The sequence below is a fragment of the Oenanthe melanoleuca genome, chromosome 21, assembly GCF_029582105.1.
Source record: "Oenanthe melanoleuca isolate GR-GAL-2019-014 chromosome 21, OMel1.0, whole genome shotgun sequence".
Lineage (NCBI taxonomy): Eukaryota > Metazoa > Chordata > Aves > Passeriformes > Muscicapidae > Oenanthe > Oenanthe melanoleuca.
This window is the reverse complement of record NC_079354.1, coordinates 6,645,690-6,672,314: the sequence shown is the minus strand read 5'-3', so window position 1 is coordinate 6,672,314 and position 26,625 is coordinate 6,645,690. Positions and strand designations below refer to the sequence as shown.

Sequence of the window (26,625 nt, the reverse complement as noted above, 5' to 3'; positions counted from 1 at the left end):
TCTTAATTAAAAAGATGATTGTGATTACTTCTGGCTGATGAAAACACACAATTAAAACTTAGCTGAGTGACTTGTGTGAGAAAATCCAATAACTGTGTAGAAATTCAGTTCCTGTGTGCACACAGTGGGTTAAGGGCATTTTATATACCTGGGGGTGTGGGGTTATAAATTAATATATAATGAATCCTCCCTGCTTTAGGGAGAGCTGTGACATGCTGAGGTGGGAAATCCAGCAGGAATATCCCTGAATCCATCAGAATCTCAGCAAATCTCTCTCTGCTCAGAGCTCAGCCAGGGGAACTTTGTCCCAAACTCTTGGGGTATCCCTGGTGAAACCTCCTCAGGAATGGTTGGGAGCAGAAAAGAGCCCTGCAGTGTTGGTTACATGATTGTTTTATCCCAGTGGAAGTGTCTTCCCTACCTTAAATAGCCAGCTGTTGGTTTTAAATACATGAAGCAACAGCAGTAATTACATTTCAGATATGAATATATTAATTATGTAGTGCCTCTAAACCCATGCGTCTCCAGCTTTGATTAAGGCTCAATTTAAATATCAAAAGTAGTGCAGAGCCATGGCTGTGGGAAGGGGCTTTGTCTGCCTGCAGAGATCAGAGGTAGGAGAAGTTGACTGAATTTTGGGGTTTTCTGGGAGAAAGGCACAAAGCACAGGTGGGACTCACCTGAGTCATGGCAGGGAGATTGTGCTGGTTTGGAAATGACCCTGGAGCATCTCTGGTGAGTTGGGATGAGCCTGCTGAAGCCCAGGCAGCTCCAGCCCTGCTCTGGAAAGAAGGAAGACAAGGACAGGAGCACTGGGACTCTCACCAAGAAACTGATTTGCATTTTTCTGCGGGACAGAAGTGGAAGTGAAGGGAGAAGTGGAGCAGAGAAGAGCAGAAGGCAGAGGGGGGGGTGAGGAGCTCCTTTGTACAACTGCACTCGTTTGTACAATTGCACTCATTTGTACATTCACACTCTTTTGTACAACTGCACTCGTTTGTACAATTGCACTCGCTCATTTTGCACATTCACACTCTTTTGCACATTCACACTCTTTTGCACGTTCACACTCATTTGCACATCCCTACAAACACAGCAGAGCTGCAGCCCTGCCCTCTCAGGCTGCCTTCAGACCTTTCCTGGTGCGAATTTCCAGCTTGGATAAATGAGCCCAAATTGCCTTTTGAAGGTTTTCCAGAGGGACCCAGAACCCGAGCAGCAGATGGATTTCTGCAGCACGTTTGTGCTTTCTCATATCCTGACTTCATTTGGTGCCACATTTAAAATGCTAATGGCCACACTCTGGATGGGAGCATCAGAGGGAAACTTTCCACCAGGAAAACGCTGAATTTGCCATACCAAAGGAAACGTTGTTAATTGTGGTGCAGTTGCCCTTTGTGCCTGTGTGTTTACTTGATTGAAGCATCTTGAGTGTGGAGCTTTCTCCTTGAAGCCTGATTTGAATGGAGTACACAGCTGGATTGCCCCAGGGCCTTGTAACAATTTATAGTCTGGATGGAAAGGCAGAAGTGCATAAAAAGACAGTTGTGAAATGCTGCTAGTGCCCTGGAATAGAAAATCTGGGTATGATGACCTTGGCTGCCTGGGCCTCTGCGATCGCTTTGCTCTGATCCAAAGGATTATAAAATGGAAAGAATTGCATCTCACCTGGAATAAAGGAGGGGTAAAAATCAAAAGAAATTTGTTTTTCTAAATTGCACAGTTCATGCTTCCTGTCCTTTCCATTCCTCCTGCACATGGCCTTGCATTTTAGCAAGCATGTTAAATTTACATCTGTTATTCTCTGCACTGGTACAGGAGCTGGGGTTTTCTGCATGCAAATATCTGGGTGAGGTTTCTGTAGCCACAAGCATTTATGTATTTAAAAGCCTCATTCTGTTTGCAGATGAATTGATGTTCTGTTCCTGAACTGCAGCTGAATTAATTTGTGGCAAATTTTTCCTGGCCAGTTCCGAGGCAGCGTGACCTTTCCTTTTTGGTGTGGAAAAAAATGCTGATTAATGCAGATTTTTTTTTTTCCCTGCTTCTCAAGATTCATCTCTCTCTACAGCCAAGAAAAGGCAAAAAAAAATATTTTTTTCTTCCTCCAAATCACTGCTAAACCTTTTCAGGGTAAGGCTGGACAGGGCTTGGAGAAGCTGGGGTGGTGGAAGGTCCCAGCCCATGGCAGGGGTGGAGCTGGATGAGTTTTTAGGTCCTGCCAAGCCAAACTGACTCCATGGTTTTGGAAGTGCTGCTCAGTTCTGCCTCAGCACATGAAGGGACAGAGCAGCCTTGCTAATAAGAGCCAGACAAATGAGATGTTTGAAGGAGCACTGAATTATTTAAAATAAAAAATTCAGCCTGCAAATGAGATTGGCTTTTGTAACGTGCAGCAGATTGAAGTGCTGCTGTGGTTGCAGTGGGGCACGTGTAGGTGGGAGCTGGGGATGAAGATGTGGGTGCAGGGCTCTGGAGGAAGGGCAGCAGTGATGGAGAATCAGAGGTGACAGTTTAAGGATTGCTTGGCAGGGGCTGCTCAGTGATTAAATCCACTGATGCTGTCACTGAGCCGTGAGGCTGCAGATAACATTCTCTGCCTGTGCTGGAAACAAGAATCAATACAAACTCCTTGACAGGGGCTAAATTATTAAATAGAGCCTTCCTTACAATGTTTCATTATCTGGGATTTACCTCAGCTGGTGATTTGTCAGCAGCACAGGGAGATTTGCTGGGCGTTTTGTATTAAAATAATTCCAGATGCATATGAATCCATTTTGATAATTCCTCTCCTTTTTACAATGCTTCCCTGTGTATTTTTTTTTGGTTGCTATTACCCAAATGCCACTTTGAATTCTCCCACAGATCCTAAGCTGTGCTGCACAGTGAGGTTTGGGCTTGTCACATCTGTGTAAAAATAAATTCTTTTTGTATGGCAGAGTGTTCTCTAAGTGCTGCTTTCTGGCTGTTAAATTAGCAGGGGATTTGCTGTGTCTCTCAGGTGAGCTTCAGAACTGAGGGGAGAGACATGAGGCTGCTCTGTGGATTTATGGGTGCTGGAGTTTCACTGGACTGGCCTGAAATATAGAGCAACATTCTTTTTATTTTGTTGTACATCTTGTGGAGGGAGGCAGGAGCAGGAGCCATCCATTCTGAGGCAGCTAACCCAGCATATTTTGCATTCCCAAGGTGCTCAGGGAGATGCTGTGTTCAGACCTGGCTGAGATCTGTAATTTCATCAGTGCCATTATTTTGTCAATTAACAAAAAGTTTAACATCTTTGTGGGATTTTGGGGTTTTTCTGTGTAGCCTTGACAGTGTAATGCACCAATGCCACTGAATGAATTCCTGCAGAGCTGCAAAGTTATGTCACAATTACATCATGGTTTTTTGGAGAGGCAGAGTGCTCATATTTGGAGGTTTGAAGCAGATGGCAGCATTGTTCAGAGTGAGGATTCAACAGCTGGAAGTTAAGGCTGGATCTGTGTTTTTGAGGGCCTCTCTGGAGCTCTGCCTCCATTCCTTCCATTTGGCCTGGACCTCACAACTTAGGGGCTACATTAAAAAAACCCCAAACAAACATACAGAACACCAAAACAAACAAACAAAACCTCCACAGAACAATGCACAGGGGTTTGTTTTGATTTTTTTTTTTCCTTTTTAATGTGATTGCCCTGTTTGTTCTTGCCCCACTTGGCGTCCAGCAGCTGGAATTTTCGTGGTTTGTTGGCACAGAAACACTGGAGGCTGTGGGGAATTATTCTCCCCAGGAAAGGCTCCCTGTGCTTTTGTCTTGCCCATATTTATAATTTCATCAAACCCTTTGTCATGGCAGTGTGGTCTTCACCACCTTTAGCTTTTTATTTTACCTTTCTCCTGTCTTGTTTCCTCCCCCTTTTCTGAAGTAAACCTGTTTCCTACACCTGTGCTGAGATAATTGCGTGCTAAATAAATCATTGTGTGCCAGCTGGAAAGTATGGAGAAAAAAAATGTTATCTCTAGCTTTTAGAGAAAAAAAAAAGTATCAAATTGTACATTAGCTAGGTTTTATGTAGCAAGAGAAAATGGAGTTAGAATAAATGTAGCCATGTCCTCTGGTGTTGAATAGTGAGAGCATCTGTCATGTTTAATAATGCTTCTGACCTTTAGGATTATTGAAGTCGAAATTTTCTCTCTGGTCATTTGGGGGTACTTGAGCACTGTCAGATTTCCTGTGTCTCTGCTCAGCCTCCAAAGAACACATTGTTATGCTTCTTGAGCTGCTGGAGATAATTCATTAAAGAAATTTGTTTCCCTGCTTTCAGAAGGGTTTCCTTGAGGAATGTGAAATGTCAGGGTGGCCACTGGATTCCAGTCTGTGTCCATCCCTCAGGGATGTGCCTGGAATTGCTCCTTAGGGTGGAGGTGATGCTTTTTGAATCCCTGTTCTGTTCTGAGTGGCAGGAATGGCAAAATCTTCCTTTTTTTGAATCTCTGTTCTGTGCCTGAGTGGCAGGAAAGGCAGAATTTTCCCTTTTATTCAGCAGGGACTGATGGAGCCACTTAGGAAAACGCTTCCAGTCAGCTCCACCTTGTGTCTGGCAGAGCTTCAGATGCTCTCAGGCTGGACTTTGTCCCTTGCAGGACCTGGTGTCACCTCTGGGGACGGGTCTGTGCTGGTCCCTGCCTGGCACTCCCAGCCAGGGATGTGATGGATCTGCATTTTTGACACTGCAGTCACTGAACAATAATCCATGGAGAATTTGGACTTGTAATTTTGATTAAAGTGATTGATTTTTAAAGCAGCCTCAGTTCGTTTTGGGCCATTAGAGGGTATTTGAAAGGAGAATAACTTTTTAATTAAATTAGCAGTGCACAAGCATCCTGCTCTGCTTTCTAAGCAGAACTTCTGGGGTTTTTAAATCATATTCCCTTCAGTTGTTTGTTGGCACATTTTAAGGTTAAAAGTGATGCAAAATTATTAAAACCAACAAAGTTGTGCTGAGCAAGCCTTAAACTTCAAATGAAGTTTTTCCTTTGGGAAAACACCCAAGTTATGTTGTTGTGTAAAGCAATTCTTGTCCTTCCACCTGGATGTGATATTAATATACCCCATGGAAGGAACGCAGTGTAAACAACAAAGTACTTCCCTTTTATTTGTAAAACATCATTTTTAGACTACAAACACATTTAAAACGTTCAGTTTATAGAGAGAATCAAATAAGTGAGATAAAAGAATATATATGTTTCACTGCTGTGGAATAGAAAGACATAATTTATGCTCTGTGTCTCCTGTCGTTGTGATTAGTGACCTGAGGCTGTTGAACTTCCTCTTTATGGATTGGGAAAATGCTGTGACAGTTTTCAAGGGAATTGCTCTCTTTGAGTTTAAAGAGATGAAAATGGGTCTGCTAACAAGGACCAGCTTCAGTGTGTGCTTTCATATTCCTCGTGTTTAAAAAAAAAATAAAAAAGCAGGCAAAAAAAAAAAAAAAAAAAAGAAAAAGCAAAGGCAATTGGGTGCTTTGATATGTGTGAACCCCAGGACCCTGCGAGGCAGAAGCTGCAGAATGTGGAATATCAGACAGGGCTGCAGGGAGCCTGCAGGAAGGTGTTCCCTGGGAGGCTTTTTGCACTGTCTGTGCCTGAGAAGATGGAAAAAGGTGTTTCCAGAGGGGAGCTGCCATTTGCTGCCACTTTCCCTGTTCTGAGGAAATTCCCACATTGGTATTCCAGGAATTCCCAGTCCCTGTGCTGAGATTCAGAGCTCCCCTCCTTCAGCTGGGGCAGGTTTGTGAGGAAATACCCAAAAACTGCACCCTTGTTTCAGGTGTGGGCGTTGCTGCGCCCTCAGAACACAAACTCCTGGAGTTTTGGGCTGGTTTGGGCTTTCCAGCTGGAAACTTCACTCTCTGAATTGCAAAATTCCATTAACTGTGGTGAAATCCCATCATGAATCTCTGATCTGGAGCTGATTAAACCAAGGGGCTGTTTGTTACTAAAGACATTGGGCCAGGAAAACAAACAGCTGGGAGCACATCTGGAGCGTGGCTGTGTTTGAAACAGGCACGGTAAATATTGAAATCCGGGCTAATACCGCGTTTTATTACAGATTAATTTATCATGTGCTCATTGGGAGGCACTTGTAGAACGAGTGCTGCAGTTTACACCAGTTCAAGTGCCAGGAAATGGCTTTGGATTTGTCAGTGCTGCTTGTGCCAGGGCAGGAATATTTGATTTCGCTTTTCCAAAGTGCTGAACGCTCTGGGAGCTCCAGGACTTTTCGGGTCGGGTTCCCAGGGAGGTGGCACAGCCAGAGAACTGCACAGGCAGCTGAAGTCTGGCCTTCAGTATTGATCTGGGCTGGCTTCTCCCCTGAACCTGGGTGTTCCAGAGCTGTGATTGCATCACCTCTGACACTCATTTCCCCAAAGCCAGGCTCCTCTCAGCAGCTTGAAAAACCAAGTTCATGGAGGTGTTAAAAACTTTCTGAGAAGATTCTCTTCGGTGAGAGGAAGCTGATGTAAATCTTGAGCTCTTTCTCAACCATCAAACCAAGTTTTGTACAAATCCCCTGAATAACTTTTAGTGATTTTTCTGTTCTCCAAGGTTCCCTGCCAGTTTCTGCATTTATGGGTGATGGTAGCACAGAGAATCCTCCTGTTCCCAGTGGGTCTGTGAAGAACTGGCTGTGGTGATTCCCTGGGGTAAATCTCTGTGCCCAGACCCCTCATTGCCATGGCAGGAGGATTCAGAGTCAGAGCCAGTTCCATCCAGTGCCTCCAGTAATAGAGGAAATTAATTTCAGTTCTGCAGGAGGACTGAGAGCTCTCTGCTGCTTGGCCTCAGAGCTTTGTGCTGCTGGTCCTGGGAGTGAATTAACACCTTGACTTCTTTAATAGAAGTTATTAGTGGCTTCATTTGTTGGAGTTGTAATGCTGTGGTGATTATATGGCCCAAGACAAATGATTAACTTTGGGACTGTGTGTTAGCTTGGCTGGCTGTGCTCACTGTAATTCAAACCAGAGTGCACATGGTGGCCATGGGATGTACTGGAGGTTTAAAAACCACATTTCTTTATTTCACAACTGCTTTTCTTGTGGACCATCTCAGTTGTCTGTATGTTCACACTTCCAGCACCCAAGAAAACTGTTTTTGGTTTTTTTTCTTCGTTTTTCTCTCCCAACTTTTCCTTTGAGATTTTTTCTCTTCTGGCAGGTAAATGCATCCCGTTTATTCTCAGTGTAATTATTTCTGATTTTAGTGTTTTCAATATCTGGCTATTTCCAGATGAATGGAGAGCATCTTTCCAATCTTGAAGTTTAGATTAGATTGCAGCCTGTGGAGCTGGTTTGGGGTATGTTTATTTAGTACTGATTTACATATAAATACAAAGAAAAACTCTAAAGCCCAGTGTTGCTAATTTAGCTATTGATAACCAGGGCAGTCAGCACCAATCTGTATTTTAAATTTCCTGTGTGGTGAGATACAGTCCTGGCTTCTGCAAATTGACATTTTATAAGATTGCTGCTTTGTTTTCTTGATGAGTGCTCAGGGTGTTGCCCGTTAATTACTAGCAGGGTTTTTGTTGAGACTGTGTCTGGTCCTGTTTGCTGAGCCCCCTTGTGTGAATTCTGTGTGAAAAGCTGATTTTGCTCTGGTTTGAAACATCAGCTGGTCAGTACCACACATGATGGGGCAGTTTCTAAGAAGATGTAAACATTTCAGTAAGTGACCATTTGGTAAATAAATGACATCCTCTGGGGAGCTGCACAAGGAAACATTCACTTTGCAGGCATTTATTTTCCAAACACACTTTTTTTCCTCACAGGAACAGCGTTTGCTTTTGTGGTGAAGCAGCCAAGTCACAGGATCTGGCTGATCAGTGCATTTTCTTTCCTTTTCTTTTTATAATTTCCAACCCCAGCCTGTTGGCAAAGGTGCTTTAATTTTTGCTGCTATAAAATCCCCTGCCCACGAGGTGATATTTTAGCAGGCACTGACTGTTCAAACTCCAGGCTGGGTTTGCAGAGCAAACTCTCCTGATTGTTTTATCCTCCAGCTTTTGGTGTGTCTTTGTTCAAAGGTAAAGCCCTCAGTGAGATGGTAAAGAAAATGTGGCCTCTTGATATTTAAAAGGTGAGAAATCTATTTAAACTGTGTATGATGGCTTTGAGTAGCCCCAGTGCTGAGTGCTGCTTGTTTTAGTAGGAGTGATAAATACTGTGGCTGGTGTGCTCTGCAATTAGATCTGAGCTCTGTGCTATAAATGACATTTCATGGCAAATGTCAGGCGGGGCCCAAACGGTGTCTTCATTTCAGTCCTGCACTTCTTTGGCATAAAGCTAAAAAAGCCTTAATGGAATTTAATTGCTAGAGCATCCACTCAGTGATCAGTTAAATGCATTTGTGATCCCATTAGCTGCTGGGGGGGCTGGCTGCAGAGCCTGTCTGGGGGGAGATGCTCAGGGGGGTCCCTGTCCCCTGTGGGTCAGCAGCTCCCTCTGAACCTGCTGCTGTGGGAAGGCAAAATCTGTAAATCTGTGATCAGAATGGGAAGCTGGGATCAGAAATTGTGCTTATTGCTTTCCCTCTCAGTGGTTTTAATTACAGCCCATTAATGACTCTGGGCTTGTGTCTCCTTTTGGGATATTTGTGCAGTAACAGCAGAGATTTTCCTCCACAGCCTCACCTGGGATCTGTGAATTTATATGAAATATAGATTTGGAATTTACTGTCAAACAGGGTTTCCATGCAGTGTAATGCCCTTGACAGGCACCTGTAATGTGGAGATGTGGGTGGAAAAATAAACCTGGGAAACCTGGATGGGAAAAAAGGAAAAAAGAAAGAGCCCACAAAGGGATTAAATGAGGTAGTAAGCAATGACCCATAACCTCCATGGAAGATCTTATCACAGTTTTATTTTAAGCCAGTCAGTTTTTAAGCATAACTGCTTTTTTTTTTTTAAACAAGATGAAATTATCTTTTGTCGTTTAGGATCGCAGTGAAATTTTAAGGGTATTTTTTGCTTAAGTGGATTTCACTTATATGAAAACAGGTGACTTGCTGGTTCTCAGCACAGTGAGCAGCTTTGTTTCTGGTAAAGCTGGGATGGAATAAATAGTCCAGTTTATTTTAAATACAGACATCTCTCATGGTCATTACCTGAAATGAATAATGTTCTTTTTCTCCTTTGAAACTGGCTGAGGCTGTGTTCAAGGTGAGACATGTGAGTGGCACTAAATAAAATAAAGGGCTGTGAGGTGACACTTGTTCCATATCAGTCAGCTTTTGCCAAAACGTGCTGGATTTGTTGAGCTTTGCCTTAGAAGTGCAGTGTGGTTAAAGCACAAGGGATCCCAGTGCTGCCTGCTGGTGACTTGGGTATCACTGCTGGCTTCACTGAGGCTCAGGCAGCCTTTGGGTGCTGGTTGTGGCATTTCTGGTGGATCTGTCCCTGCTCCAGAGCTGCCATTGATGTCTGGAGAGGCTCCCTGGAGCAGAAACAGGCAGAGTTAAAGGAATAAATCAGGGATTTATTAAAGAGCCTTTAAATGATTCACCTTGGGCAGTGCAAGACTCCAGCCAAGGCTACACCAAGATGGACCCAAGTCAGTTGTTCTCACACTTTTATAAGTTCTGATCCATTCACATATTGGGGTTCACTGTCCAATCCCAGCTCCAGGTTCTGCAGTCCCACCCTCCCAGATTCTCTCCTCCATTCGCTCTGTTTGCACTTTTTGGGGCTGAAGCTGCAGCGTGTCCTTGGTTCTGGGGCTGGGTTGTTTTGTGTGACTGAGCTGTGAGCAGAACTTGCTAACACTCTGTGAAGTTCAGTCACACACTAAGGCAGTGCAGAATCTGGAAAATACAAAAGCTAAACATTAAGGCATCCCCATAACTCAGGTGCCATGTGCAGCCCTGCATGGTTGTCCCAGCAGAACACTCTGTGCTCACCCAGAGCTGGGCTGGAGCAGCTCAGGGCTGTGTTTTGGAGGAAGTCTGGCAGCTCTGGTGCCAACCACCCACACTGGGAGACAGCATTTGGCACCTCCAGGCAGCTCCCACGCTGTGTTTGCAGGAGGCTGCAGCCTTGGGGGCTGAGTTGGGGGCTGGGTTTGGAGCTCTTGGCTCCTACTTCATCGGGTTATCTTAAATAACAAAGCAGTTAATAGTTGCTAAAAACATTATTTATTACAGAGCACATCAGTCTCAAAAGGCAACAGCCAAAAGCAATGGCAAATGCAATAGCAATAAGCAAATGGCTACAAGCCCTGACAAAAGCCAAAGGATAAAAGCACCAGCTCTCCCCAGTACAAACTCTTATATAGGATTTTTCCAACAAGCTAAGACACAAACTCAGACCACCACATAGACTATGCATACGACCCATCTTCTTCTATCTGAAAAATGTCAGCAATATTCTTACTATAGCTCAGTTATGTCTAAGTCCTGCTTACACCTGTGGCCTGGAGCCTCTGCTGAAAACATCATCATATTTGCAACCTTCAGTAGAACTCACTCTGCCATTCTGGCATTTGAAACCTTTCACTTACTAAAAACATTAGAACTCACCCTAAAACTTACTGACTTACTTCTGCTTAAACATCTACTTTATTGTGTGAGCAGCTTAATGTACTTCAACCCATCCAAAGGCTTTAATTTAATCCCTGCACTTTGATTTCTCTCTGAAGAATTCAGAGAGACCCCTGACTCACTGACTCCAACATGCTGTGATGTAAAACTGCTTTTGGGCACATTTCAAAGGCAGTTTGACACCTGGGTGTAGGCTCAGGTTGGCAGGTGGGGCTCTGGTGCCTTCCCCTGTCCTTCTGTGAGAAACAAGGCCACAAATGACTCTTTGTGCTGCTTCAAATTTTGTAGGAAATACAGCAGAGATCTGGTAAAACCCTTCTGTGAGCAGGAGTGTGTGTCCCTGCAAGTGTGCAGGGCTCTGTGCACCTGGGAGAGGCTGCAGCTCAGGGCAGGGTGGGTGTGAGCAGTGTTCTACATCTCAGAATTACTCCTGTGCCAGGATGAATTAATTTCCAGCATGCTGAGATGACTCTGTGAATTCCAAAAGGAGTTTTATTTGTGAATAAAAAAAGGACACAAGAAAAATCCTGCCTGTAAAGAGTCAGAAAATGTCAGGCACGAGCTGTTGTGAAAAAATCCGATATTGTTTGTCAATAAATTATGCTGTGCCTTGCATAGATCACAGAAATGGGCCTTTACCCTGGGAACAGCAATATTTGATACCCCAGGCAGTTTATTCCCAGCTCAGCTCACACTTGAGTGGATGCACTGATGGATTATCCATGGCTTTCCCCAGGATTCTCATTTCCTGCTGCCATCGTTGCTCCATCAGCCCAGCCCTGTGCCCTGCTCTGTGCCCAGAGAACCATCCAGGCAGGTTCTGTCAGAAAAACCCTTGTAGATGGAGCAGTCATGAGATAACAGGAGCAGCTCCAGAGCTGCAGGCTCTGTGTTGGCCCAGGGTGAAAGGATTCATCTGCATGTGGCCACATTATTGCTTTTATTTCACATTTGTGTTTCTTGCTGAACACTGACAATGCTGCTCTGTTTGCAAGGAGTAATTATGTGTTGCTATGCAGGCGTCTGAATTAAATAATCAAGCTGCAAAAATAACATTCATTTGTAGTAATAACCTCTGCATTTCCAGGCTGGGTTTGCTTGGCTTACAAACAGCTGATCAGTTTTCTTAATTAATTAGCAAACAGCCTGCAAAAAGATACCTGAGAACGTGAAATTACACGTGCTGATGTGGAGAGGGAAGAGAAATAATCCTTGATACATCTCTTTAGCTCCTGATTTCCAGATGGGACACAAATGAACCTCTCTCTGCTATTTTTTTTTCCCCCACAGTGAATCTGAGTGGTCTTTATTTCTCCTTTTCTCTCCTTTGACTGTGGGTAAATGTCAGAATTGACCAAGTGTAAAAAACATTCTGGAGCAGGGGTGAGGTTTTGTGGTGGAAAACACCCTGGAAATGGAAGATGTTCTGTTCTGTTCTGCTCCTTGTCCCTGTTCTGCTGTTGGTTTCTCTGGAATTGCTGCTGCTCCCTGACTCCAGCGTGCCCATCTGTCATCTCCAGCACTTGGCACGGTGTCCCCAGAGCTGGTTGGGATTTAATGTGGATCTAAATAGGGCAGGGAGTGAAGTGCAGGGATTGAATCCCCCTGGGAGGATCTGCAGGACATCTGTGTGCTTTGCACAGTTTGGCTCCTCACACCCTGCAGAGAGAGCCTGGGAACTCTGAAATCTGCTTTGGGGTGAGAGTAACTCCGTTCTGCACTGAGTCCTGGGGAAACAGGCACCTGCAATTGTCACAAGTGCTGTGAAATCAGGACATTCCTGCTTTTTTTGAAGAGAACTTGCAGCATTATTTTTTCCCCTCTAAGGCAGAGGCTCATTTTAAATAGAAGCCGAGCAGATGCTTGTGAACTGAGATGCTTTAATCCATTTACAGATCCCATCTAATTCTTGTTCAATGTCCAAAACTGATTCATGCTGTTTAAAAGGAACAAAACCCAAAATGTCAGCGAGAACAAAACCCCCAAATGAGCACTTTGTGAGTGCTGCAGCAAAAGACAATATTTTCATTAAAGGGGAGAATGTGGTTTTGTAGCACAGGGAATCGTTTTGAGCTGACAGAAAGACTTTGGGAATTTAAAGCTCTTGCCATGCAGTTTCTGCAGGCCTGGATTTGGCATGTGACAGCCTGCAGCTTTTCAGATGTAAAGGTGTAAAAAAGGAAAAAAAAAAAAAAAGTCACACTTTAGGAGGTAAGGGGACACTTCTTTTGTGTGCACATGGTTTGAAAATAAATAGTCTGCCACAGAAGTTGGCGCCTTGACACCTCAGTGCAGTCTGCTTTATAAATGACAGACGTCCTCAGGAAGTTGGCTGACAAAATAGCATGTCTAGGAATTTCTGTGCCATGAAGATGTAAATGGGAAAAGGGAGACTCTGACAGACGTTTGGTATTTTTAGCAAGATTGAAGCTTCAGGTTAAACCCCACAAAATCCTCTGTGTTGGAGAGGAGGCACAGAAAAGGAGTTGTCAGGGTGCAGCTGTTAAATGAATTGGACAAAAACAAAACCCAAAGAAACCCAGAACCCAACCAAGCCCCAAGTGCTTCATTGTCACCAACTTTCCTGAAAACAGTTCCTTGCACATCTCATTGTAAATGGTATTTTTGTTGCTGCTTTGCCTGTGGCACGGAGCCATTCCTTAGGCAGCATTCCAAATCCAAATGGGGACCAGTCTGAGAATTCTCATCTTTACATTGGCCCCGTTTATCTGCTCATTTCTGAATCACTTAAAATGCCTCTCTGACAGAATTTAGGAGTTAAATGACAGAATGTCAGGAGTTAAAAGCTTAGGAAGTGGATGCAGACTGTGGCTTCTCTGGTTTGGGTTGGTTGTGTTTTGCTTATAACTTTACATATATATATATATATATATATATATATATATATACATATATATTTCTCACCTGTTTTGGTTCCAACTCTATACATATATATACATATATATACATATATATACATATATATATATATATATACACACACATATATAGACACCCACATATATATATGTATATCTCACCTGTTTTGGTTCTAACTCGATAACTTCATGTGTTTTCCTCATAGCTTTAAAAGCCACACTATTTTTGCTTTCTGAGGTGAAAGAAAAACCATTTCTGGATGTCAGGGACCCCCCTGGAATCCCCTGATGAGCAATCTCATTTCTGAGCAATGAGCTGATAAAACTTTGCAGAACATTGTGAACACTTTGCATTGTGTGTGAATATTCCTGATAAGCTCTTGTGTAATCCCTGCTATTCCAGGTTTTAGTGCACACTGGGGGTTTGAACTGGGGCTTCCAGGAGTTGTGACAAACAGCAAAAACTTATTTTTGCCTTGCCTGAAGGACCAAAAAGGCTTTTTTGGGAGGTGGTTTTGTGCCAGTGAAGCTCTCTGAGCATCCTCTCAGGGTCTGTGTAACACAAGAGTGGTGATTTGTGCTCTCAGCTGAGAAACACAGAGTTTGCAGAGAAATGCTGGGTTGATGTTCCCCATCATAAATAAACAGAATTTATGAACTCTTAGTGAGAGGGTAACGGATTATTTACTTGGACTTTTTTGTCTTCAGAATTCAGAGAGGCTGCTCATAAAAGCTGTGATGAACAGAGCATCATTCCAGGAGAGCAGAGCCTGCAACCCCAATTTCTGCACAGCAGGCAGCAGAAATCAGAGCCGCCTCTCCCTCCTTGTCCTTTTGATTTTTTTTTCCCACTCTTTAGCCAAGCTTTGATTGTGAGTGTTTTATTTGTAGGGCCCCAGAGGTCGGGACGGGGATGTGGCAGTGGCTGTCCCAGCTTTCCTGGCACAATGCTGCCACTGGCAGTGGTGTGCTGGAATTACACGGGCTCTGCTCTGCTCTGCCTTTCCCAGCAGGGCTTGGATTTGTTTGTTCAGCAGAAAAGCTCTGACACCCGGGCTGGTGCACTGAGAGGCAATTCCAGCCATAACCTGCACTTTAACTCGGAATTGGATGGTTTAGGAGCAATTTTAGGGATTGCAGTGCAGAGGAGAACAAGCTGCAGTTGCCTCATGGCCAAAGAATGTTCCTTTCCCTTCAGGCCTTTGTTTCTTCAAGTGTTTTGGAGCAGAGGAAGAATTGCAGACCAAGGGGTTTGCAGATAAACTGAGCAGTCTGTAGTGACTTGATCTAAAAATTCTCTTTAAGTGGTGTTTATGCTTTGGGTTCTTTCTAAGAAGGAACAAATTGGTGGCTGGAGCTTCAATGAAAAAAGAGCATTTGGGGAAGAGGGATTTGTGTAAATTTTGCTGTGAGGTTGATGAGCAGTCAGAGCCTGTAATTATTGTGATTGAAGTGCAGTATCCTATTCTTTTGTGTAATAAAGAACATCTATGATTATGTCTGGATCCATCTGTCCTTGGGGGAAGAAAAAAATCTATTATCTCTTGGTTTCCACTGCAAAGAATGGTTGCACTGAATGGTGCTACTGTGGGGATTCTTTTTTGTGTGTTTGGCCATAAATACTTCTTATTTGTGGAAATTAGCAGACTGCACGAGGCCAGAAATTGCAATTCTTTTCTGATCCCTGCCTCTTCTCCTGGGTTAATTACCATGAGTGAGAGGATTGGGGTTTGCTGGTCGGATGCTGAGACACAAGTGCAGGGTGATGCAGGAGGTTCTCCCTGCCTTTGTCTGGGCTGGAAATCAATCAGTCAGCAGCACAGCAGAAACGTTTTCCTGCCTCTGGTCTCCCCTGGGCTGAGGGCTGTGGGTGATTTCCCTGCCAGTAACACCCAGGGTTGTTTTTCAGAGCAAGAGGGACCATCTGCTGATGAATGTGAAGTGGTACTACCGCCAGTCTGAGGTGCCTGACTCGGTGTACCAGCACCTGGTGCAGGACAGGCACAACGAGAACGGTGAGTGAGAGCCTGCCTGGCCTCCTGAGCCCCTAATCCCAGTTCTAACAGAGCCAGAGCAGTGAGTGAGAGCCTGCCTGGACCTCCTGAGCCCCTAATCCCAGTTCTAACAGAGCCAGGATGGTGAGTGAGAGCCTGCCTGGGCCTCCTGAGCCCCTAATCCCAGTTCTAACAGAGCCAGGATGGTGAGTGAGAGCCTGCCCTGTCCTCCTGAGCCCCTAATCCCAGTTCTAACAGAGCCAGGATGGTGAGTGAGAGCCTGCCTGGGCCTCCTGAGCCCCTAATCCCAGTTCTAACAGAGCCAGAACGGTGAGTGAGAGCCTGCCTGGGCCTCCTGAGCCCCTAATCCCAGTTCTAACAGAGCCAGGATGGTGAGTGAGAGCCTGCCCTGTCCTCCTGAGCCCCTAATCCCAGTTCTAACAGAGCCAGGATGGTGAGTGAGAGCCTGCCTGGGCCTCCTGAGCCCCTAATCCCAGTTCTAACAGAGCCAGAACGGTGAGTGAGAGCCTGCCTGGGCCTCCTGAGCCCCTAATCCCAGTTCTAACAGAGCCAGGATGGTGAGTGAGAGCCTGCCTGGGCCTCCTGAGCCCCTAATCCCAGTTCTAACAGAGCCAGGATGGTGAGTGAGAGCCTGCCTGGGCCTCCTGAGCCCCTAATCCCAGTTCTAACAGAGCCAGGATGGTGAGTGAGAGCCTGCCCTGTCCTCCTGAGCCCCTAATCCCAGTTCTAACAGAGCCAGGATGGTGAGTGAGAGCCTGCCCTGTCCTCCTGAGCCCCTAATCCCAGTTCTAACAGAGCCAGGATGGTGAGTGAGAGCCTGCCTGGGCCTCCTGAGCCCCTAATCCCAGTTCTAACAGAGCCAGGATGGTGAGTGAGAGCCTGCCTGGGCCTCCTGAGCCCCTAATCCCAGTTCTAACAGAGCCAGAACGGTGAGTGAGAGCCTGCCTGGGCCTCCTGAGCCCCTAATCCCAGTTCTAACAGAGCCAGGACGGTGAGTGAGAGCCTGCCTGGGCCTCCTGAGCCCCTAATCCCAGTTCTAACAGAGCCAGGATGGTGAGTGAGAGCCTGCCTGGGCCTCCTGAGCCCCTAATCCCAGTTCTAACAGAGCCAGGATGGTGAGTGAGAGCCTGCCTGGGCCTCCTGAGCCCCTAATCCCAGTTCTAACAGAGCCAGGATGGTGAGTGAGAGCCTGCCTGGGCCTCCTGAGCCCCTAATCCCAGTTCTAACAGAGCCAGGATGGTGAGTGAGAGCCTGCCTGGGCCTCCTGAGCCCCTAATCCCAGTTCTAACAGAGCCAGGATGGTGAGTGAGAGCCTGCCTGGGCCTCCTGAGCCCCTAATCCCAGTTCTAACAGAGCCAGAGCAGTGAGTGAGAGCCTGCCTGGGCCTCCTGAGCCCCTAATCCCAGTTCTAACAGAGCCGGGATGGTGAGTGAGAGCCTGCCTGGGCCTCCTGAGCCCCTAATCCCAGTTCTAACAGAGCCAGGACGGTGAGTGAGAGCCTGCCTGGGCCTCCTGAGCCCCTAATCCCAGTTCTAACAGAGCCAGAGCAGTGAGTGAGAGCCTGCCTGGGCCTCCTGAGCCCCTAATCCCAGTTCTAACAGAGCCAGAGCAGTGAGTGAGAGCCTGCCTGGGCCTCCTGAGCCCCTAATCCCAGTTCTAACAGAGCCGGGATGGTGAGTGAGAGCCTGCCTGGGCCTCCTGAGCCCCTAATCCCAGTTCTAACAGAGCCAGAGCAGTGAGTGAGAGCCTGCCTGGGCCTCCTGAGCCCCTAATCCCAGTTCTAACAGAGCCAGAACAGTGAGTGGGCTCTGCAGAGCCAGCCCTGCCCTACTCCTGTCTCTAATCCCAGTTCTAACAGAGCCAGAACATTTCTTCTCAGGGGTGTGGAACCAGGACATGGTGTTAGACAAGGGGTGGTGGTTTCTTACCTGCCTGGTGTCACTGGTGTCACTGTCCCTGTAATCCAGGGGCATTCCAGCTGTGCTGCCAGTGCTGGGCTGTATTAATAATAATTAATAACAACAGCGCCAGCAACAGTATTATTATTATTTTTTATTTTTTATTTTTTTACTAATTACTAAAATTATCTTCAGAAATTTGGGCTCTCCTCTGTTATTTGTGGTTCTGCCATGGTGTCATGAGAGCTGTGTCTTTTACAGTCATGCTTGCACACATGAATATTCACTGGGATTAATATTGCAGTGAGGGATGGACCTGAAGCACTTGGAGCTGAGTTTCCCCCTTTTCTCTTTTCAAAAACAAGTGTGATCTTGGGTTTCATAGAAGCAGAAGAAACTTTAGTACATATCCCAGTGTCATTTATCTCCTGCCTCCAGGGAAGACATAACATTTGCTTCTGTTCTTACCAGGAAATTTCCTTGAGGCAACTGTTAAAAATTCTGAAGATACTCCAAGGTGAACTGTGATGATAAAAGTTGATGATTGAAATATGGAATGCAGCAACTTTCTGGTGCCTGACAGAACAAAGTTGAGCACACGTTCCCCTTTTAAAGGACATTTTGTGTGTGCTTTTAGCAAAAGCTCCACAAACCTGACATTTCTGTTACTAATTTATTTGGAACTTCTAACAATGAGATTACAGGCACAGTGTCAAAAAATGTTTTTGATAGCATGGCTGCTTTTTAATGCAGTCTCCTGTGTGTGGAGAAGCATTTTTGTGTCTTCTTCAAAAGTATTAGAAAAAAGTCACGGAAAAAGTTGTCTTAACAAAGTTCTTTGTTAACACTCAGAATTTTCTGTGTTCGAACATGAGTGTCAATATTTGCCTCAAAGCCAGAGCACTGGGCAGTTCCAGTGTCAGGATTTTGTTGAAGATTTGACATTACCTGTGCACAGGAACCAATACCTTATGCTGGGAACCAGAACAAATGCATTTCCTTGGTTCCTTTCACCTGGCAGTGACTGCTCCCAGTGCTCCAGATGTGACACCCAGTGCCCTTAAAAGCTTTTTCCCTTTGGAAATCCTGGGAGAATTGATGGATAAGAACAGATGTGATGCTCCTACACATTAATTCTTACATCCCATGCACACTGAGCACACGGACAGCATGTTTGTCACCTTGGAGTGAGCATCTGAGGAGCATCCCTGGGCTGTGAGCTGGCAGGGCTGGCAGGCTGGCCCAGCTGTGTGACAGGGGCTGTGTTTGTGTTTCTCTCCTGCTCAGATTCGGGACGGGAGCTGGTGATCACAGACCCGGTGATCAAGAACAGAGAGCTCTTCATCTCCGACTACGTGGACACGTACCACGCTGCTGCCCTGAGGTCAGGAGGGGTGGGACAGCCTGGGACAGCCTGGGGGACAGCCTGGGGCTGGGACAGCCTGGGGGACAGCCTGGGACAGCCTGGGGGACAGCCTGGGGGACAGCCTGGGGCTGGGACAGCCTTGGGGACAGCCTGGGACAGCCTGGGGGACAGCCTGGGACAGCCTGGGGGACACCTGGGGGACAGCCTGGGGCTGGGACAGCTGGGGGACAGCCTGGGACAGCCTGGGGGACAGCCTGGGGCTGGGACACCCTGGGACAGCCTGGGACAGCCTGGGGGACAGCCTGGGACAGTCTGGGACAGCCTGGGGGACAGCCTGGGACAGCCTGGGGGACACCTGGGGGACAGCCTGGGGCTGGGACAGCTGGGGGACAGCCTGGGACAGCCTGGGATGGCCTGGGGGACAGCCTGGGGCTGGGACAGCCTTGGGGACAGCCTGGGACAGCCTGGGGGACACCTGGGGGACAGCCTGGGGCTGGGACAGCCTGGGACAGCCTGGGGGACAGCCTGGGGGACAGCCTGGGACAGTCTGGGACAGCCTGGGGGACAGCCTGGGACAGCCTGGGGGACACCTGGGGGACAGCCTGGGGCTGGGACAGCTGGGGGACAGCCTGGGGGACAGCCTGGGGGACAGCCTGGGGCTGGGACACCCTGGGACAGCCTGGGACAGCCTGGGGGACAGTCTGGGACAGCCTGGGGGACAGCCTGGGGGACAGCCTGGGACAGCCTGGGGGACACCTGGGGGACAGCCTGGGGCTGGGACAGCTGGGGGACAGCCTGGGACAGCCTGGGGGACAGCTTGGGGCTGGGACAGCCTGGGACAGCCTGGGGGACAGCCTGGGACAGCCTGGGGGACAGCCTGGGGGACAGCCTGGGACAGTCTGGGACAGCCTGGGGGACAGCCTGGGGGACAGCCTGGGACAGCCTGGGACAGTCTGGGACAGCCTGGGGGACAGCCTGGGACAGCCTGGGACAGCCTGGGGGACACCTGGGGGACAGCCTGGGGCTGGGACAGCCTGGGGGACACCTGGGGGACAGCCTGGGGCTGGGACAGCCTGGGGGACAGCCTGGGAGGGACAGGGGTGTCTGGGGGTCACTAAGCCCCAGCCCAGCTGTGTCCTCCTCCCCTGCAGTGATCACTGTGTTCTGTGCTCTGGAGCTGCAGCTGGGCAGTCTCCTCTCCATCCCAGTCTCCATCCCAGTCTCCATCCCAGTCACTCACTGGTGCTCAGCTGTTTCCCATCAGTGCCAGTTCTGCAGTTGCTGGTTCCTGCCCTGCCCTGATCTCCCTCTTGGCACTGGCACCTCCTGCAGCCCTGGCTCTCTGTTGCCCTGGTTCAATTGCATCAAAGGTTTTTCTGAGTGTTCTGCATGGTCACAGCTCAGCCCAGAGCTGGGGGGAATCTCCCTGCCCAGGGGGAGTGCCCAGGTGTGTTCCCTGCACCCTGCCCTGCCCAGGGGGAGTGCCCAGGTGTGTTCCCTGCCCAGGAGGAGTGCCCAGGTGTGTGCCCTGCCCTGGGGGAGTGCCCAGGTGTGACCCCTGCCCTGGGGGAATGCCCAGGTGTGTGCCCTGCACCCTGTCCTGCCCAGGGGGAGTGCCCAGGTGTGACCCCTGCCCTGGGGGAATGCCCAGGTGTGTTCCCTGCCCAGGGGGAGTGCCCAGGTGTGTGCCCTGCCCTGGGGGAATGCCCAGGTGTGAGCCCTGCACCCTGCCCTGCCCTGGGGCTGCTGCTCTTCCACCCTCCAGCCTTTGGGCTGAGGGAAGCAGCCTCACTGAAAACTTCGAATGTTTTCAGTTCCCAGCAGCCAGGCATTATTTGTCAGCTGATTTTCAGCATGCCAAACATGCATGGATATTGTCAGGATGCAAATTGAATAATCTCCCTGATAATGGTGCTCAGATGGTGTTTCTCCAGAGCCATCTGGAGACATTTTTTTGTTCAGAGTCACTTTGCTGAAGCCACTTACTTCAAGACAAACTGGCTTCTGTTCTGGGGGAAGTCTTTGATTTACATATTAAACCTTTCTTACAAACTCAGAGCATTCCAGCAGTGCCAGGAGCCCCTGGAATCCCACAGAGCCTCTGCTGAGTCTGGTTTGAAATCAGGAGCTTGGCTGTCCTGATGGAGAAATCTGCTCAAACACAGAGAAACTCAACTCTGCAATTTTCCCTGGGACTGTTCTAACTCCCCTTCTCCATCCTTTCAGTTCTTATTTTTTTTTCCCTTTAAAGAAAAGATAGAAACAGAAAGATGAAAATGGAATATACGTGTGTGCCAAACAAACTTGAAAAATAACCTGTGAGTGTAGCAGATGAGCAGAAGGATAATTGCACATGGTGTTCCTGCAGAGAACATGGGGGAGGCAGAATGTGTCGTGATGCATGAAAGGTTAACATGAAATTCTAATTTATTATAATATGAGATTGTTTCTCTGCCCTCTGCAAACAAATGGCTCTGGACACACAATGAGCTGATGACAAACTGGGGAATAAAACCAGTGATTGTAACTCCCAATATTCTGCTCTAACCAGTGGAAAAATTTAACTGGAGGGTAGTTGTAGATCTCTGTGGAAGTGTGCAGTAAACATTATGTGCTTTTTACCTCTCTGGTAAATCTTGCTGGTGAAATGCAGAACTCCTGGTCTGGAGTGCTGTGAACAGGATGTGCTGCTGCCATCCACAGAGACAATGCAGCTTGTCTGGAAAATGCTTATTAGCTGGCAGGTGAATTATTGAAAGGAAGCTAAACCTCTTTCCCCAGAATACCTTTAAAATGTGCATTTAATGTGAAATATCAGAACACCCCCCCCCTGCTCATTTTCTGTCTCTCTAAATGACTAAACTTGGAAAGCAGCATCAGCCTCCAGGGGGAAAATCAGTGTTAGTGAGCAGGGCTGGCACTCAGTGCTGTGTGTGGGGCTCTCCCAGACCTTGCTGCTGCTCTTTCCAACCTGCCAGGACCTGGCAGCTTTGGGTTTGCCAGGAGGGCATGGGCAGGGAGCTTTTATTAAACTGAAGTTTTATTTGGCTTCCTAAATAAAAAGCTGACTTTAACAGTGTGGATAGTGGAATTTTGGAAGATGGAACTGTAACAGGACTTTGCAACTTGGAGACTGGCAGGATTGCATTTTGAGCTATTGTTTGTTGGGCTGGATAAATTTGGGCTGCTCAGGATTGTGCTGGCTGAAGAGAATTAATGAATGTTTGTAGAAATGCAAATGTAGCTGCATTTCCTTCCCTTTCCACCATGGGAAGAACCCACATGGTTTTTTGTTCAAGCAGCCTTGTATTTATGATGTTTTGGACATTTATGAGAGCAAGGATGCCTGTGGCTTCCACCCAGATTGCAGTGGCACTTAATTAAAGCAGCTGTTACTCAGGCTAGAATTCTAATGCCATTTTCTCCTCTTCCTTCCTTTCAGAGGGAAGTGCAACATCTCCCATTTCTCTGACATATTTGCTGCTAGAGAGTTCAAGGCACGAGTGGATTCATTTTTCTACATCCTGGGCTATAATCCAGAGACAAGGTAAGTGAAAATGGCTTTTAAACTCCACTTCAGCACTGTTCACCCAAGGGTTGGACTTGATGATTCTGGAGGTTTTTTCCAACCTGAATTCTATGAAAATTACTCAAGGGAAGAAAGGTTAAAATCCAGCTGGTAGGAGGCTGGCAAGGGAGAAGCTGCATCTTTCTGTGTTTATACAGGAGAAAAATAAGAGTAGAAAATAAAATTGTGCAGGGTCCTGATACCTGGATAAGTAATGTGCTGCTTCTAAACAGCTTCTTGGAAATATGGAAGGTTTTTAAAGCTTGCAGACTTTAGCAGGAATTCTTGGCTGTCTTGTTGGCTGAATGTACATCCCTGAAAATACTTCTAAAAAATCGTTTGCATATTCTAGTCAGTAAGGTTGAAATTTAGATTTTTCTAAGAAGTCACATTGAAAGTGTGGTTATAACAAGTACACAAAATAAACCATTTTAAGTATTTTTCTGCAGCTTATTAAACCCCTTCAAAACCATTAAAACATAAATTGTACTAAATAAAAAAACGCCTAAAAACCAAAATGCCAAAATTAAAAAACCCAAAATAAAAATAAACAATAAAGTTCTCAACAACCACCAATCATCATACCTAAAAAACTCATACAAAACACATAAACAGCACAAAAACACCAATCAGAAAAATACATCATCACATAAACAATAATCTTAAAATGTATAATTAAAACTAAAAAATAGACAATAAATCAACTTCTACATAATTATATTAATTTACTGGCCAAAAATCCTGTTTTTCCCACAGCCCAGATTCAAACACCATGTGTTAAAATGCTTCTGGAGCATCACTGCTTATTTTTTTTGGAGCAGTCCATCCAGGCAAGGCATTGATGAGGTTTTCCTGGTGCCCCTCTGATACTCAGCACCACCCTGACCCCTGTGTGTGTCACTGCATTTTGGGGTGCAGTCTTGGTGTTGGTGGCTAAGGGATGGTTTCTCCTGTGAAATGGCATTTTTTTGTTGCTGTCAGTGGGGTTTTAAACCCACTTTTGGGTAGAAGGAGCTGTTAATTCTTGCAGCTGTTAGAGAATGACTGAGCCTGAAAGGATCGATGGAATGACAGAGCAGAGCACTTAGTGATCAGCTAATTACTCAGACTGCCAGCTCTGGAAAATCAGGTTTTTTTCATTTGGTTGCAGCCAGGTGGTTTTGTTTTTTTTCCTAATTCCAGCTCTTCAAACCCATATTTTGTCTTGGAATGGGGGAGGTTCAGAGAGAGGAGCTGAAGGAAGGTTTTTGGTAATTCTTGACTTGTGTGTTGGCTGTGAATTTCTGCTGCTTTGGGAAGTGAAAATGTTGGAAAGAACATTTCAGACAGGCTCTTGGAGTTTTGTCTTCACTTTATCTGCTTTCCTAAAGCAGTGTTCTGTTCCACGTGGTGGGGTGAGAGACACTGCTGGTTGTTTGAAAGTGATGGGAAAAGGTTCTGGGTGCTGCAGTGACCCCAAACTGGGGCAATGAGGGTGGGATCCACCTGAGACCCCACAGTCCTGAGCTGGGGCTTGTGTGAGCCAAGAGCATTTCTGTCTGAGGGGTTTGGCTTCAGCAGGAGATGCTCAGAAACTTTCTCAGGATTCTCAGATGCAGCTCAGCGTGGTGGGAATCTATTTTAGTGTGTTTATATGTTTGCAAAGAAGCTATTTTTGTGTGTTTGTATTTGCAAAATAACTTGGAAAAAACCCAGGCTGCAGAAACATCCCCAGCACTGGGGGAATGTGTGGGACGAGGCCCTTTTGTTGTTGGAGGACACAGAGCTCAAGGAAAGTTGTTTTTTTTTTGTTGAAACTTGGGATTCTCAGGAATATCAACCGTGGTGTTCCATTCTCTGCTCTGGAATTGGTCAGCCTGGGCCTTTTGGGGTAACTTCTGTACTTTAGGCTGGGTTTTCTGAGTTCAGCACAGGGCTAGAGACCCTGTGTCAGTAATTCTCCCATCAGAGAAAACTCTGATTGTGGAATAAAATCCTGAGCTCATCTAAAAGGTAGAGGCTGAGTGTTCTCACCTTGAGCAGTTAATCCAGCCAGAGCTGCTGTGTGTTCCTGCCTCTCCAGAGTGGGGGGAAAAAAATCATTTTATGTCAAGGACTTGAAAATAATAAATTTCTTGTCTCTTCAGAGGAGTGACTGCTCTGACAGTGACTAATTCCACTAACAGGAGTCCCACTGCCACCTCCAGTCCTTGCTTTTGTGCTCTGGCATCCTGTGGGGAGCTGGGAGCATCTCCCAGCTCTCCTGGAGGGTGCAGATGTGCCAAACCCACTTTGATCCCAGGAGTAAAAAAAAATACTATAAAGTTTTCTCTGACATCTCTAAATGTATCTAAATTAAAAAGCTGCTGAATTTTTGCTTGGAAGTAGAAGTAACCAGGTATTATTTATTATTCTACAGAGAGTTTCATGGATCAAAATTCCTCCTCCCCAACATTGTTTGGTGTTGTAAAAATAAATAATGCCAAACATTCCAGGCTTGGGTGAATTTTAGAATGGATATTTTGGGAAGTGTTTGTCTGTGTTTTGGTTGCACAGGGTTTGCTTTTGCTTTATTTTTGATCTTCTGGAGTGTTCTTGTTGGGGGATGTTGTGAGGTGAGTGAGTACTGGGGTGTTTTTTAACTTAGGGAATGGCTTTAGATCCTTTCAGCAGAGCCACAGGAGCTGAAATACTCAATTTACTGAACATTTCAATTACTCTGGCACATTCATTGAAGGAGCCAGGCTGTTGGTGAAGGTTCCCGAGCAGGGTATGGGAAGTAACAGAGAATAAACAACAAGGAAATTGTGTATCCACCTCTGCTACAATGAAAATTCCTCACTGGATTACTGTGCAAAAAAATTAAGGATTGTTCTGTGGCCCTGAGCTGTTTTGCTTACTCAAAATACAGTATTTGGGGAGCTTTTTATCCTTCTTTAGCCTCATGGTGGATTGAGATTGAGGCATCCCAGGAGCTGGAAAACAGAGGGATGTGTCCCAATGGAAGCTGTGTGTGCTGGAGGGGAGGGATGTTGTCTTCACACAAATGGGTACCCAAGGGCATGTTTGGAGTTACCCAATAAATGGAGGGGTCAGGGATGCAGGCTGGGGCAGGAGGCTCAGGCAGTGAGTCAAGCCTGGCTCCCCCAGGGTTCAGGCTGTGTTCACACCTGCTGGTTGGGAGAAAAGGATTCCTTCAATGCTCCCTGCAGTGCAGCACTGACAGGAGAAGGGCAGAGTTCTGTGCCTCAGCATCCTGCTCATGAAATGTGTGTTCAGACAGGGCTCCAGCCCCTGAGTCCTGGAGCTTTGGGATGAAGGCCATGAGCAGCAGTGCCTTTTGTGCCTTCCTCATCCCTCCATCCCTCCCTCCAGCCTCGTCCCTCTGTTCCTCCATCCCCTCCCAGACCGAGGAGGGCTCAGCTGCTCCTGGCTGCATTTACCAAGCCCTGGCCAAGGTTGATTGCTCTATTTATTAGCAGATCCCTGTCTCTATTAGTGGATCCCTGCTGTATTTATTAATGATCCCTGGCTGTATTTATCAATGGATCATTGCTGTATTTATTAATGATCCCTGGCTGTATTTATCAATGGATCCTGGATGTATTTAGTGATTGATCCCAGCTGTATTTATTATCGGATCCTGGCTCTATTTATCAGCAGATCCCGTCTGTATTGATTAATGATCTCCAGCTGGATTTATCAGCAGATCCTGCTGTATTTATTAACGGATCCCTGCCTGTATTTAATAGCCTATGCTGGCTGTATTTATTAACGGATCCCAGCTGTATTTATCAGCAGATCCCGCTGTATTTATTTAGGATCTCTGCTGTATTTATCAGCAAATCCCGCTGTATTTATTACTGGATCCCGGCTGTATTTATTAACGGATCTCTGCTGTATTTATCAGCAGATCCCGCTGTATTTATTACTGGATCCCGGCTGTATTTATTAACGGATCCCATCTGTATATGTCAGCAGATCCCGGCTGTATTTATTTCTGGATCCCGGCTGTATTTATTTCTGGATCCCGGCTGTATTTATTACTGGATCCCGGCTGTATTTATTAACGGATCCCAGATGTATTTATCAGCAGATCCCGCTGTATTTATTTAGGATCTCTGCTGTATTTATCAGCAGATCCCGCTGTATTTATTTAGGATCCCAGCTGTATTTATCAGCAGATCCCGCTGTATTTATTTAGGATCTCTGCTGTATTTATCAGCAGATCCCGCTGTATTTATTTAGAGTCTCTGCTGTATCTAACAGCGGCTCCCGTGTTTCTCGCGGAGCAGCCGCGGCGGGGCCAGCCCGGCGGTGCCGTTCCGGAGGAGGAGGAGGAAGG

At 46.5% G+C, this 26,625-nt stretch overlaps 1 protein-coding gene across 4 annotated transcripts in view; it reads left to right on the top strand.

Annotated features, from left to right (window-relative positions):
* RERE (arginine-glutamic acid dipeptide repeats) overlaps positions 1-26,625 on the top strand; it is a 174,561-nt gene that overhangs the window by 71,736 nt on the left and 76,200 nt on the right. For all 4 annotated transcript variants that reach the window (XM_056508146.1, XM_056508144.1, XM_056508145.1 and 1 more), the window contains exons 4-6: positions 15,364-15,469; positions 18,655-18,751; positions 22,176-22,280. In XM_056508146.1, coding sequence (XP_056364121.1) covers positions 15,364-15,469; positions 18,655-18,751; positions 22,176-22,280 — 308 coding nt within the window. The remainder of the gene's footprint in view (positions 1-15,363; positions 15,470-18,654; positions 18,752-22,175; positions 22,281-26,625) is intronic.